We start from the raw sequence: 15406 nt of genomic DNA, 5'->3' as shown, positions 1-15406 counted from the left end.
GCACACACCAAGGAAAAGCTAGGGTGCGCTAGTTGTGGTGATTCGGTGAAGTGGGGCTGTGGGGCTGCTCACTGCCTGTCTCTCTGTCTTTGCTGCCTGATTACTTCCTTTTCCTCGCTGTACTTAATTAGCTCTTGCCTTCCTCCCCTGTCTTGGATCCCCTTTACCCATGCTGCCTCTAAGCAACCTTCCCAGAACCTGCTATCTTTAAAATGCTCCCTAAAGAAGAAAGAAATGAAGCTATGCTCAGAAGATACACAGAGGAAGACAGAGGTGCGTGGGAAGTGCGTTACTGTAGTGAGACAGTATCTTGAAGTTTTAATGTGTGGTGCCAGTAGGGAACACAAAAAAATTACACCAGAAGCATTTCTCCAACTGTGTTTGTAGCAAGATATTAATGCATTTACTAGGGGAGAAAAGGGGCACTAGTAAAAAATAAAATCCACTTAAATCTATCTCTCTCACTAGAGAAGGCAATATTCATTAGTCTGTGAAGATTCTAAGAAGGTCCTGTGAGAAAGACACTTTAAGTCAGCATGGCATGTGCTATGCTCACCTGACCATGGCATCTCTCTACCCCCAAACCCAAATAGCTAATCATCACATTCACTTTTGCAAAGTAAAGCTTAAATCATTCTCAAATCAAAAGCTTCCAGGCTTTCCTGGACAGACTCAAAATACGTCCCCTGACTGTGGACAGCAATGTAAGCCATCACCAGTCTCCTCAGCTCTCCTGTGAGGAGATCTGTCATGTATCTGCAGTAAAGCAGCTAAAATTTCAGACTAAAATGCCACACGAACCACAAGGAGAGTCTCGTGGACAGGAGCAATGGGACCTCACGAAGCCTAGTGACCCCAGAGGCATCTGGCTGGGGGGTACCATCTACTTTCACCTTGCCTGTGACCACAAACAGAAACATTTACATGACCTATCAAGGATGCATGGCCAGATCATGCCATGTCACATCTCATTTCAAATCTACCTCACTGTCTCATTTTTTTATTTATTAATTTTTTCTGCATTGGTCCAGTTAGTAATGTGAACGATCCAGCAGGAGACAAAGGGATGATGGCTGGGAGACATGGGAAGATGTAGTCTCTCTCTTCCTAGTAGTAAATTTGGGGCAGAGGAGAAACTGAATAGACTCACCATTCACAATCAGAGAAACCACGTGGCTCTGTTTCTCCATTGTAATGGGATTGGTGAGGATGATGGTGTAGTTTCCTGCATCTTTTTCACTCACTTCCATGATTGTGAGCTCATTGCCCACTATCATTGTATAATTGGATTCAATGGGTCTTCCATTTCTGTACCTGCGGAAGAGAACCCCAGGGGTTAGTACAAGAAAAGGATTGTATTTCATGCAAACGGATGCTTTGCTGTTATTTCCGGCAGTTACCATTTGATATCAGGAGCTGGGTAACTGAGATACTTCACAGGGATTCGGACTTGGCTGCGCACCGTGGCCTCCACCACAGATTTCATCCCGCTACCAAAAGCAATAAAAGGTTTTGCTGGAAGAAAATGAAAGCAACGGGTCTCATAAGTGCCAGGCTACTATAAATGCACCTTTTGGTTTAGATCTTCAATCAAGTGAAAAGTTAGATGTTGGGGTACACGTATTTCCTGCCATTCTGAGAGTCTCCACATGGCAGCAGCCACATTTCAGCTCCCTCTAGCCTTTGTTGGCATTCTGCCCTCACGAGTGTTCTCTCATAAGCCTTAAGCATTCTATTCCCCCTCCCCCAGTCTTCTCTAAATCTCCAAGTGATCCAGGGATCAGTGGGTATGCCCTCTCCCCTGCTCCCATAGCACCCTCTACCCACCCTCTACCAACACCTGCTCCTCAGACCTTCTCTCTCTACCTATCCCCTCTTCTAGCCAGTCTCAGATTTAAAGCATCATTTACATCTACAAACTTTCAGCCCTTGCCCTGACTTCTCTGGGTTCCGGCTTCACATATCAGACATCTCCATGTGGATGTTTAATGGGCGTCTCCAAAGGTTCACGCTCAACAAGCTTCTACACATCTCAGCCCAGCCCAGGCCCCTTCATTTAGTGATACCACAGTTCAGTTGCCCATCTTAAAACTCACATCGTCTCTCTCTCTCTCTCTCTTTTTTTTTCACTGTCAATGAATCAACCAGGAAGCCTTGGTGACTATGCCTTCAGAATATATGCAGGATGGTGTCTCTTCTTACTTCCTCCACAGACTCCCTAGTCCAAGTCTCCCACCATCTCTGGATTCTCACTATCAGCCTCCTAACCTTCCCCCTTCTTCTGCCTTCACTTCCTTAAAGTAACTTCATGATAGACCACTTGTCTGGCAAGAGCAAGACCCAGACATCACTAAATAAACTATCCCACGTGAGCTGCAACATGATCCTACAAAAGCATACACTGGGGCTCTGGCATGCATAAATTATCTAAACTGAGACACTTATGTGAATGAGAGGGTACAACTAAAAATTTGGGTGATTTACCAAAAGCTGTGGGAAGCCAAGGGATCTGAGTTTCCCCAATTTGAGAAGTTCATGCTTATTCAAGGAAGCCCCTTAGCCTTCCTTGCAATAAATTGAAATCTTTAAAAACATGCCATCCTATATACTAACACTCTATAATAATTAGAATCTCAGATACAGCCATAACAAATAATGTCTAGTGAGCAGTAGCACGGGTCATTTTAAAGTTGAGATTTTGAACCCAAGTCCCTGACTCCAAAGCTATACCGTGGACCTCCAGGTCTTGTGTCCTCATTAACAAGAGTTCAAGAGTATCTTCTGAGTGAACAAGGTGACCTAAGTCAATGTAAGCCATCTGGCTCTGCCAGGTACATTGTGTTAGCAAGAAGATGGCGGCTTACTGTGGACTCGCACAAATGTGCTGTTTCTCTTGGTCATCAGCCCACTGGACGCTGCACAAACATACAGCCCTTGGTCATTCCGGGTCACACTGTCTATTGTCAAGGTGCTCAAAAATTTCTTCGTCACGGTCCCAGGAAGGGGTTTCAGGTCCCGGTTTACAACCTTCTTGTGCTGATGCTGAGAAACAAGAGCGTTTAGTCAATGTTCACAGCCCAGAAGAAGGCCCTGCCATAGCTCCCCGAGACCCACAGAACCAAGCCCTGTCCCTTGCTGAACACTACTAGTAATAACAGAGACCTTAAACAGCACGGGGACACCACGGATGTTGGGATTCAGGAGAAATGAGTGGAAGCCGAAATAAGTGGAACCGAGGAAGGATTTTGAAACCTCCTCTAGCTAATGAGATGTGTGCGGACTATAGAAACAAATAACAATCGTTTAAGGAGAAATGTAACTTGGGTCACTTCTAGAAGGGAACAATAGATCAAGGGCATTAGAGAACCAAGAAATGGCATAATGTCAAAAGATTGATAACCTAGTGGAGACCAATACACAGAGCAGCAGGGTGTGTTGGGGCTCCTAGCATGCCATCTTTTCATGTTTGCTATGCATTCTGTCATACTCCTAGAAGTGTGGGGGCACGTGTGTGTGTGTGTGTTTGTGTGTGTGTGTGTGTGTGTGTGTGTGTGTGTGTGTGTGTGTGTTTAAAAGGCTTTATAATTTACCTGACCAGAGAGGACCCGGTATCTCTTAGGAAAACATCAACAGGGCTTACAATCAAAGCACTCAGAGCTCTGGCTCTGGGCTGTGAGTGTTACCTTCAAAGAAGGGACTTGCCAGTTGAAGTTCAGCCCCACGTTGAGCTCAGTTCTTGCTGTACAGTTTAAGACGAGCTTCTCTCCGGCAGATAGCTCGAGTCCATGAGGGGGGCTCAGTGTCACGTCATAAATCCTGTATCCTGGAGTAAGAAAATGATAAAAACAGAAAGTAAGATGGAAAAGAAGTCTGGGACTTGGCATACATCTTTTAAAGTGCTGCAAAGAGTGTGACATCATTTTTCCTTGGGGACCTCACTGCTTCTTGATGGCTCGTAGGAAAATGGTTTATAGTGATTTACAAGTCACTATCTTCAGCATATTCAAAGATGTTTAACCTGGTGAAGAATAAGGTCTAGGCCAATGTGTTCCGCTTGAGAAAAATCGCTGAAGTTTTCACAGATACAATTAAAAGAACTGGTGCCAAGCAGTGCTCTGAATATTGCATTTTTCAGAAAATGATCTCCCGCAGTGGTGCTTTTTCATTCTTGGTCTTGGCAAGAAAGGAGAAATCCCTGTTGCAATAGTTGGTGTGGTAGAGAAGAGTATTTGTAAGGCGTTGCCCCTATCCGGAGTTAAAATCTTTTTCCATATCTCTTGCCCTTCAACCCTATACCTTACCCTCCAGGATCTTCATGTAGAAAGCCACAGTCTTTATTATATTGTATTAATGACACAGAAAGGCAATATTGACTTACCTACGACCACAACTATGTACATGATAGACTGGTAGGTTTCCTCATTGATCTTTGCCTCACAGAAGACCATGCCGGCGTAGCTGATCATGTAGCTGGGGATGGTAAAGCCTGTCTCGCTGTCCCAGGAAATTCTGTTTCCATCCGGGACAAATCTCTTTTCTGGATATCTCTGATGGGAAAAAAAAAAGAAGCAATAAATATTTAGCCCAGCACTGGCGAAACTCAATGACCAGAAAAGAACCCACCTCACTTTCAAGAACACAAGTTGGTCTTATTTATTGTGCTGTTGACTTTCTCTAAAGGACCTTTGCATTTCACTAGTGACATGGTATTGGAAGCAGGAAGCTCATCTCCAAAAAGGCTTACAATTATGGAAACGTATGAGGGGACTGAAAAGGAGGCAACTCACGGCACAGAGTGACACGTTGAGGTTTGAAATTGACCCTCGGCACGGAATCACCACAGTTCTATTTTTGTTCTCAGTGATGTACACAATGCCGTGCTGGTCGCTGACGGAGGCAATGAACGGGGACCTGTAATCTAGAAGAAAAGTGAATTCCCTCAGTGAGTTATTGGCAGGAGAGTTAGTATGTTCAGGTCCATGAACTCTAACTGAACGAGTGAATGACTGTCATTGACAACTTGCATGGGCAAAGACACCCACAGGTTATCTGGCTCCAGAGATATGGTCAAGGAGGGGCAGATAAACACACGCATGTGCTCACACACACACAACACACACACACACACAGACACACACAGAGAGAGAGAGAGAGAGAGAGAGAGAGAGAGAGAGAAAATCTGAATGAAAACACTAAAAAAATGACCTGAACATCTTCCACATAGAACATTAACAAGTAGAATCTACTTTAGACAGTCCATGCTTTCATAGGTTACTATAATTTTTTTATAAAATAAATATTTTAATTTAAATCCATACACTTAAGTTATGAGTTTTATGATGACAAAATTCCATTTCTTTCATTAGGCAAATAACGTAAGTGACCTGAAAAAGAGATTAGGATCTTTAAACTAAGAGAAAACAACAATCAGATGGTTCAGTAATTCAAAAGAATGATTTTTATAATACCTTAAGTCTGTGAGGACTTGTAGAAAAGAGTCTTTATATGTTTAATAGCCACTACATTCAGTTTAAGATTTAGCACTTATTATTATCTCTGAAAATGAATATTAGGAAAAAAAACCACAAGGCCAAAGACTGAGATGAAAGTCAGAGTAATTTTGATATCCGTCAGACACTATTCACACACTATTAATACACGGCTGGGGATTTACTCCACTCCCTAGAGACAGAGGGCAGAGTCTGGGGCCACCTCTTGAAATCTCAGAGATAACCTCTCACCTTCTACCCCCACCCCCCAAAATCTGATCAAGCCCCTTTAGAGGTGAAGAAAGGGTTAATGAAACCAAAGGGAAGAAGAGTAACTAATTCCTTTCAACAGCAGAAATCTGATTTCCTCCCCAGCTGGAAAGCATAGAGCTGCAGCTAGCTTAGCCATCCCCTCCCCATGACATAGGCATTATCTTAGGAAGCCAAGGCCAGCTTCCTGGCTCCATCCACTAGCAGAAGGGTCAGAGGACTGAGGAAGTGAGGTGGAGACCATCACTGAAGACCTCCCCATAGGGAACACTACATGCAAGCCTGTCTTTCCTGTTGTTAAATTTCATGACCAAACTCCTGGGTGGCTCAGTATCTAAATTTCTAAATGCTAAGCTGGGGCAGGAGCAGAATTCCACGGTCTATCCAAAGACACTAGTATTTAGGTAAACAGTGCTAGAGACCACCGCTTGTGGCTGCTGCATCCCACTCCATGGGCGTGTTAATGGAGAATTGTAGGATCTACTTCATTCAAAGCAAGCCTTGCGAAGCTAAATTAACCTCTTGACTTAAGACCAAAGTTATTTGGTAAATCGGTTCTATTTCAGTAGCCCTAAAAGGGAAGTAAACAAAAGAATACCACGCAGCCATGCATCCTCTCAGAATAAAATGTTTACTGTAACTCCTGAAGTGACTTTTCACATGTCTCCAGGTTTCCTGACTCGGGGGAGAAGGAAGTAAGGAGATATTATGGGAGAGGGTCATCTTGTAGCATTTCCAGACAGGCTGGGGAGCAGGAAATCCTTGCAGTCTTCCAAGAGAACCACAGCTCTCAAGACTGCCAGATCAAAAGGAGCCAGGCATTTTCTAAGGTCTGAGCCTTGTCTCCCTCAGCTCTGTGGAGTGAGGAGGGGACCATGGAACTCTATCCTAGACTCTGTTTACCCTGAGCAAAAAAAAAAAAAAAAAAAAAAAAGAATGCCAAGCACTGAGAAGCTCAAGAGTACCATGGGTTATTTGGATATAGTCTCTATTCTTCTGTAGACTGATCCTGCTGAAATGAAAATGCAGACCTGCTAGGGTGGTACCCGATAAAGAACCTTCCTGTCTGGTGAGAGTGGCTGTTAGGAAAAAGACTCAGAGTCATCTTTCCCTGCCTCAAACCCTCTGAGATGTAAGTCTGCATAGGATGAATAGATAAAATACCTTTCAAGGGCCATCCTCCTCTCTCTGAAAGAAACGTAGTACTCCTGTGTCAAATATAATGCAGCACGGAGCTGGAGAGATGGCCCGGCAGATAGGAACACAGGCTGCTCCTGCAGAGGACCTGGGTTCCCAGCACACACATGGTGGCTCACAGCCTAGGCACAGGGGATCTGCTGTCCTTTCCTGAACTCCACGATAGCACACGCGTACACACACAGTGTACATACACACATGCAAAGCTCTCATTCACGAAAACGTAACAAATCAATCTACATGTATAAACAACCTTTATATTCCCGAGAAGCATATGATTGTATAGGAATCTCATCAGTGAAGAGAGGTTTTTCTTTTTTTTTTTACTTTGCAGGGATTTTTTTTTTTTTTTGGCATTGTTTGAATTTTTTTTATTAATTAGAGGTTTCTCATAAGTAAAGGCGGTGTGCAATTTTTAAAATGTGAGAAAGAGCATAATTCCTTCTCCTAATACTGAATACATGTTGCATGGTAGTTTTTACTATATGGACTCTAAGTTACATACCTTGATTACATTAAAGAGCTAAACTAGCTCTTTACTGTAAGACCAAAGCAAAGTTGCTTTGACAAAAAAAAAAAAAAAAAGCTAAAGTTCTCCTGTAAATTAATTCTAGGTCACTAGCCCTTAAAGAGGAAGTATACCAAGGAAGCCCAAACAGCTCTCCATCCTCTCAAAATACAATAGTTGCTCTGACCAGGGAGTGACTTTTCGTGTCTGTAGGTTACATCTCCCTGGAGTTGGTTGCAAACCCCACGCCCTCTCAGGTCACACAAGCACAGACAAGACATGCAGCCCTCCAGGTGCTCTTTTGCGGTGGCATCGTGCTTTGCACGTAGGTATGTGAATTGTTGTTTTTCTTCATAAAGCGTAAGTCTGGGCAGGAAAGATCTTACAGGGGAGGGAGAGAAAAGCAAAACTGAGTCCTTGGCTATTTCCCTATGCATTCCTGCAAAGACCTCCTCCCGGCTACAGATAACCTATCTCACCACAGAAACCTAACTATGATTCGCTTCCAAGCTTCCTCAATTTGGAAGATCCCAGGGTTTCAAACGGTAGCAGGCATCTTATGAGTCTCCAAAGCCCATGCGGATCACGGGGAATCACAAAGCACCTCGGAAAAGGAACTGGGACAGGAGAGGAGAAATGCAGCTGCAACCAAAGCCCAGACTGTCAGTGAGTCCTTTCTCAAAGGAAGCCTGGGAGAGACGTTTTTCTATTCCTTTCGCCAAACAGCTTTTCCGACAAGCCTCTTTCGTTGGACTCAACTCTTCTTGTGCCCATCGTGTTTTAGACACAGGAAGTGGACGTGGGACACACACTCTGGCCCGCCGCTTACCTTGAACGTAGACATAAACGGTGGAGGCCATGTCGCTGTCCCTATAGGAGCACTTGTAGGCTCCGGTGTCATTGCTGACCACTTTTGCGATTCTGAGTGTTTTGCAGAAGACACTGTCGCTGCACCCAGTCACCAACACCCTTTCTTCAGAACCGTGCTGACTGTTGGGCCAAAGCCAATCCAGGTCTCTCTGTCCCCTGAAAAAGCGTTCCAGGAAGATATTAAGGTGACACTCCGTGTAGTGAGGCTATGAGTAAGAGGACTAAGAAGGTGTGGTTTTCATGCGCGTGTAAACTACTCAATAGACACTCTGAAGCCGACAGACACTGATGGCACACAGTCTGCGTGGACCTGCCAGCAAAGATCACACTCTCCACTTCGGAAATCACGCACACACTCACGTGTCTTCTGCTAGTTCACACGTTCATTCTTTCAATAAATACTTTTTAAGCATATGTGACTGTTGAGCTTTATTAAGGACAAACACACACACACACACACACATACTTCAAGGGACCAAAGATATCATGCTCAGTGGTAGAGAACTTGTCCAGTGTACACCAAGAAGAAAAAGTCTGTGCCTGTATGCAACTCACTCCAATCAATGGAGACAATTAAAAAGCACAAGCCATTGTACGAAAGGGGACAATTTAGCGCTGTGAAGAAAAACATAAAAGAGGGAAAGGAAAGGGAGGACCGCGGCCAAGCCGGCCTTGTGTACATCTGGAGTACTGGGGAACAGCAAGGAAGCCAGAGTTGTCGTGGAGGTAGAGGCAACGGGGGAGTGAGGAGTGAGTCCACAGAGAGAGAAGAAAGCCCACAGCACCTTGAGAGAGTCATGTCAAACAGACGCGACTTTCACTGCTTCATTTCGCCACAAAGCCAAAGGAAGAAGTCGATATGAATAAGAAAGTGTGAGCCACTGAGCCCCCACTAAAAGATCCTGAAACTCCCATAAGGTCCCAGCATCATCTACGCCCCGCTCACTCTAGGGTTTGTTAAGAAGACAAGAAATGTTCCTGCCGTCTCCAGAGGGAGGAGGAAATTTTTGCAGCTCATAAGTGACCTTTGTGTCTGAGAACAGGCGAAGGAAAGTCTCTGGGAACGCCACATGACTTAGAGAAGACAATCAGCTCCTGCTACAGTTTTCTGTCCCCCCCCCCCCCCCACCAAAGTCTGGGCATTGGTGAGTTTTGCAGACCTTAGATTAGGTTAGGGTTCTCTCCACATGCAACAATCTAAAATAGACTTGAGTCGTCTTATGGACCACCTGGTATTCTTCAAATGTGAAGCAATGCCACAAGCCGCCAGGTACCAAGTTCTTTCTGGCACCAAGAACTCTTCTCAGATGGCACCATTGCCTGGACCTATTGCCATCTCCACCAAAACACGAATGTCCACAGAGACCTCTGAGTCTTTCGTGAATGATCACGAACACCCACACCTCCTTTAAGTATTCTTTCTTGCCTCTTGGTGGAAAAGCAAAATTCAAAGGCCTCTTCTTGTCAAAGAGTTCTGTTTCGCAGCTTACCCAGCATCGACGGCATGACGTCTTGCTGGCAAGAGGCAAAGAGGCCCAGAACATCAAGCTAGAGTATGAAGTTCGTGGTCTGAGCAGGATGTATGGTCAGGAATATTACTGGCTAGAGAGGAGATTGCTAACACTGACAGAGTTTCATTTGTAGAATATAGTTCTTATAGAAGGGCTAAAGAGATGTCCAAAAGCTATTCTGGGTGGCATGAACATGGCTGGAACTTTAACTCTATTTCATAAAGATGCGTCCCTAACTTTGCTGATTTATCAATAATCACGGAGGTCTGTTACATGTCAGTTTTTTGGCACGTGTGCACGCATGTGCGTGCATGCGAGTGTTGCGTTTGTTTAAAATGTTTGTACGTGCGGAAAAAGGCCCCAGCAAAACGGTACAAAAGTTTGAAAAGACCTTTTTCATTGTTTCATTATTACATGAGTTCTTAGAAGTCTCATGACTTGCAAGCAATTGCAACAATCCTATTATAATTCTGCAGCGATGGAAATTGTTGTGACCTCTGCAAACAATGAGTCCTTTCGCACAGGAAATCTGAATTGAGAAGGAATCCTTACCTGCAAGTAAGCTGAAGGGTTGTATTTGCCAGAATTGTAAGTATGTCTTTTTGTGTGCTGAGCTTGGGCGAATGGAGGAAATCACCAGGCGAACCTAGAAACAAATTAGATAAGAGTCGGACCCAATAGGAAACACCTTCCATAAACAATGCGCACTCCGAGTTTTAAAAGGCCTCTTCAGCAATTCATTGTATAAAAGTGGGATTTACTTTGCGCCCATTCCCAGTAAAAGTTCACAGGCTCTGTCAAAACAGGAAGAGTGGGCAGATGGTCGCAAACCAGCACAACAGCTCTGCAGTTCACGGCACTAGGGTGGAGTTCCTGTTTTCCTTCGTTGCCAACTTCAAGGTCTTACAAAAGGATATGGGACATTGAAAGCCGGTGAACCTCCATTTGATGATCTCAGGCCCTTGGGAAAGGGCCCACTGACATTTCTTGTAGAGCATAGGATGTACACATCTGACTAAATTGCTGATTAATGAAAACTCCCCGGAGAGAGTTCTATACAGCTCCTCTCCATACCCCTGAAAGGGACAGGAGCCACTGTGACCTTGTCCCATTGTCTTTTCTCATGCTGTGTAAAGGACTTCCTTTGGTAAGCGAGCTGCAAAGGCTGAGGTAGTGGCTCTTAAACACAGCACATTTAAATGGAGGGAAAGGAATTAAGGAAGAGAAATACCCCCAAGTTAACGCATACATGCATTTTAATAAGCTTCTTCTCAGAGCAAAACTAAAAATAGTGTAAATCTAATGAGCTACAGTTGGGGTGGGGAAGTCCGAACTGATTACTCAAATCTCTGAGCTCATACCGACACAAAGCTGGAGACATAAGACACTTGTTACCTAAAGGATTAAAACGCAGAAAGAAAAAAAAAACCAAAACATTGTGGGGGACACACATCACAGCAGGTCATTTCACAGCAAGATAACTGACTAGTTTTCAGTCACCTCACTGTAAAGTGCTGCCAGGTGCTTAAAAGGCACGAGACAAGCAGAAGTAGCCTACCACATTAAGGGACATCAAAAGTTTCCAGCTCTCAGCTCATAAAGTAACTGACCTGCCTGGTGTGGCAGCATACCCCTGGGAACCCAGCATTCAAAGGAATGAGACAAGAGGACTTAAGTTTGAGGCTAGCCTGGGCCAACATTGTAAGACTCTGTCTCAAAAGGAAAGAGATAACTAATGCCAGGCGGGCATCCAGGCTTTCTAATTCACAGCAACTCAGAAGAGATGACTCCTAAGGTCTCAGCTGGCATTGACATTGTTGGGCAAATAAGTGAACGTGAACAAATACGAGGCCATGTGAATATAGAAAGTATGAGCAAACAGGCAAGGCAAATACTCAGTGCTGTGACACTGTGGCCTCTAGGTGAATAACCAGTGGCAGGCGGTGAACTGGCTGCAGGGGTTCTCACACGCCTACACAGATGTGCGAACCGATTCACAGACATACCGCTCCCGAATACACCCAATCTAATCAGATGCACATATGTTACTAATATAACTACAGATCTATTGATTGATAACGTATATGTAAAACATTGGAAATTAAGTGGCATTGATACATCTCAGAAGCTAGTTGGCATCTTTAATGACTTGTGTTTGGGCAGTGGTTCTAAACTTTATGGTATGTTTAGATATTCCTAGATCAGCAAATATGCATTTTAAATGGCATCTGAAATGACTATCCTACAGGTGCTCTGTCGGCCACCTCAGAAGGCTATAGAACTGGGTAGTTGTATTCAATTAATCAGCAAAACACTTTTCAATATGAAAGAAGTCATCACCCCTAAAATAGGCAAGCAATTAAAATGTTCGTAAACAAGTCTTCCAATAATGGAATCTTACTTTGTTTGAGAAATGGAAAATAAAAGCAATTTGTTTGATAGATGGATTTTGAACATGACTGAGAAACATTAACCTGAAAACAGTAACTGGATGCGACTTACATGAGGAGCCAAATAAGAACCCATTAGTTGGGCAGATGTGTGAAGAAAATGCGGTAGCAAGCAATTAGCCACTCAATAAGCTGTGTCCACTCCACCACCACAGCAAATGACTTTTACTCTTCCGTGCTGAGAAGCGAACCCAGAGCCTCGGTTCTCTACCACTGACCTACACGCTGGAGCCACTGAGAGCCTGTCAACCATCTCTGTAATAAAGTACAGCCGTATAGACTGCAGCTACATTAGCTATGCTCATCTTTAAAAGATGCCCCATTCATAAGACACCAAATACAATACCACACTATTCTAGGGATATGTCCACAGTCAAATCTAGTCAACAAGGTTATGGATTTGCATCAATGACTAACACCCCCCCCCCATCTATTAAACTCCATTCATTTTCATTGGCAAGTTTGAGACCTCCTCTTTAGAGAGCTCATTCTGGCTATAAGAGGTACGTATGCTACTACACAATAAAAGCCCTTTTATGTTCAAATCCCATAACCAACATTAATTATTTTGTGCGCTGTTATCCTTCCCGCTCAAAGACGAGAAGGAAAAACAACAGCGGCTCTGTCTCTAGAATTCGATGGCACCAATTATAGTCCAATCCAATTAAGCAAGTCACACACTCCAAAAGGGCAACCTCCATTTTATCCAGGGAGCCAGGCTACTGTTAAACTGCTGCCCTAGGAACACGCCAAGCTTCAAAGCAGCTCACGTCTTTGTAGGACTCAGGGCAGGCCCATGTTCTGGGCTGTCTTTCCCTTCCCAGAGAGGGGGAGAGCGAGGGCTTGTCAGGGACAAATGGGCACCCATGACGGAGCTGGCCTGATGAACCAAGTCATTATGAAGAAAATTCAATAACGGTAGACAGATGATCTTGGGCCTGTGTGTCAGGGCCAGTGTTTTTAAGGCATGCGAATTCCCTTCTGATGCAAGGAATGTTTTTGCAGATTTGACTTTTTTCCTGAGTCTCCATTCTCCAATGGGTGGAGACTGGGAAATCTGCAAACTGTGCCTACAAAAAGGAAATGAGAGAGAAATGGAGGAGGAAGAGGAGAGTAGGGGGGGACAGAAGTGATGGGAAGGGAAGTGATGGGAAGGGAGGGGAAGGAAAGGGAAGGGAAGGGCTCTGTTGTATCAAAAGCCCAGGAGCCTGTGTGCTCCCAACCTTGCAGCAGAGGGCATTTTCAAGTGACAAGAAAAGTGACCCTATAATTAAGTGCCAAACCCAAGAGATTTCAGAAATCATACTGGTTTCTGGAATCATACTCCAAACGCTTTGGAGTATGAGTTACTTTAAGACACCGGGAGAAGCTGTCACAGAAGAGGGGGCCGCTTCTTCCTCCAGCCAGGAAAGTAGCATTCTGCACCAAAGACCATTGCAAGTTGCGGGAGGAAAAGCGTCTCTCTGTGTTCAGTGCGCATACGTGCTGAAGTTAAGAGGAGTAGAGCGGGAGGCGGGTTCCCTGCTCCACTCCGCAGCCGCGGCATCCCTGAGCGCCATCCAGGCCGCCCGGTCTGCGCTCGCTTCCAGGCGTTTTTACCGCCTGTTCCTGCCGTCGGAGCATCTCCTGCCCCGGCTCGGGGCGCCTTCCCACTCCCGCCTACCCAGAGCCCGAGGCTGTCTCGGCTCCGTAGGACACGCTCCAACATAAGCCCGGGGGAGGTTAGAATCCTGGCTGAGTCTTTGAACCTCAGTTTCCCCTTCGGTAAGTGAAGGAACACCAAAGCGCAGGTCCCTGGAGCTCTCCGAGTTAGGTCCTCTTCCTCTGAGTCCCCGCTCTCCGCCCGCACCCCACCTCTCCGCCTCACTTGCAGAGAGTGGGCTCCTTACCCGCAGAGGCGGCCCGGGTCTCCACGCAGAGCCACAGAGCGACAGCCAGCAGCGCCTTGCTCTCCATCCTGCACCTCGGCGCTGGGCGCAGAGCCCAATTCTCGGGCACGGACTCTTTCTCGGTTCCCGGCCGGCGAGGAAGTCACACAAGCGGTTTGCGCGCAGAGGCTCAGGACCTGGGAGAGCGCGGGGCACCGGCGCCTTGGCTCCGGCCGCGGCTGCAGCGGCGTCCGCGGACACCAGTAAGCCAGGTTATCCCGGCTGCGAGACACAATCTGTCGCGCCAGGTAGCGTCCCGCGCGCGACCTAAGCAAACACAACCTACTCTCTTGGGGTCCCGAGGACTCAGTGCAGAGCGCGAGCGCCGGCTAAACACTAGAGCAGGGGGGCGGGGCCGTTACCGGGAGGGGCGGGGACTCCCTTCGTCCGGCCACGCCCCTCACCGCATACCAGGTTTGGGTTTCCTGGTTTCCCACGCCCGCTCCCCCTCCAGCCTGTAACTGTGCCGGGCGGCAAGTCGAACCCGGGGAGAAAAATCTGGACGCAGCTCGGTTTCTGGTGGAAGTAAAATGTAGCCGGTGACGGACCCCGAGACTCTCGCTGTGCCCGGCAACCTGGGGAGCATCACCAGAAACCCAAGACCCGCTGCGCCCTCCTTAGGCGCCTCCAAGCGCAGAACTCTCTACGCTGCTGAGATTGAGAGTCCCAGGGGACCAGGAATCCTCCGCAGGTTAGAGCAAACAGGAAGTTACGAACACAGGACCTAGGTGTATTTGGGGCACCAACTTGACCAGTACTTGGAAGTTTTGTCTTATGGTTCTTTGGCCAGCGCAGCCATGCAGCCATAGTTTTAACACTCCCCACCCCCAACTGAAAGCCCTAGTCAGAAGTTAGGCGCTTAGGCAGGTTTCCAATATCCCTACTGCTTTCTCCTTCATCTGGCAACTTTAAATCTTCTGAAGTTACCGGCCTAGCCCTAGAAGACACGGTCGGGAACTCCTGCAAGGCTCTGTCCAAAAGCCAACAGCAGGAGACCAGGGGTGGGGGATGGGGTAACCTGGACTCCAGGACAGCTGCACAATGAAGGGCACCCATCCTTCTACAGTGGCTCCTGGACCATTTTTGTCCACCCGGTTTCATGACCACAGTCCCCTACAGTAACTTTGGCTGAGCCCCTTTTCAGAGCTGACTTTTCTGCCCAGCTATCCTTCAGCGGGAGAGA

At 46.1% G+C, this 15406-nt stretch overlaps 1 protein-coding gene across 1 annotated transcript in view; it reads right to left on the bottom strand.

The window, feature by feature from the left end:
* Kdr (kinase insert domain receptor) overlaps positions 1 to 14539 on the bottom strand; it is a 43848-nt gene extending 29309 nt beyond the window's left edge. The window contains exons 1-9 of the mRNA XM_055629314.1: positions 14185 to 14539; positions 10398 to 10491; positions 8294 to 8490; positions 4788 to 4918; positions 4379 to 4547; positions 3684 to 3823; positions 2865 to 3042; positions 1401 to 1515; positions 1151 to 1314 (exon numbers count right to left, since the gene is read on the bottom strand). Coding sequence (XP_055485289.1) covers positions 1151 to 1314; positions 1401 to 1515; positions 2865 to 3042; positions 3684 to 3823; positions 4379 to 4547; positions 4788 to 4918; positions 8294 to 8490; positions 10398 to 10491; positions 14185 to 14251 — 1255 coding nt within the window. The 5' untranslated portion in view covers positions 14252 to 14539. The remainder of the gene's footprint in view (positions 1 to 1150; positions 1315 to 1400; positions 1516 to 2864; positions 3043 to 3683; positions 3824 to 4378; positions 4548 to 4787; positions 4919 to 8293; positions 8491 to 10397; positions 10492 to 14184) is intronic.
* Positions 14540 to 15406: the final 867 nt, after the last annotated feature.

This window comes from Psammomys obesus, unplaced genomic scaffold (assembly GCF_907164565.1).
Source record: "Psammomys obesus unplaced genomic scaffold, mPsaObe1.curated_primary_1811, whole genome shotgun sequence".
NCBI lineage: Eukaryota > Metazoa > Chordata > Mammalia > Rodentia > Muridae > Psammomys > Psammomys obesus.
Note: the sequence above shows the minus strand (reverse complement) of the source record. Positions and strands in the feature narration are given on the sequence as shown.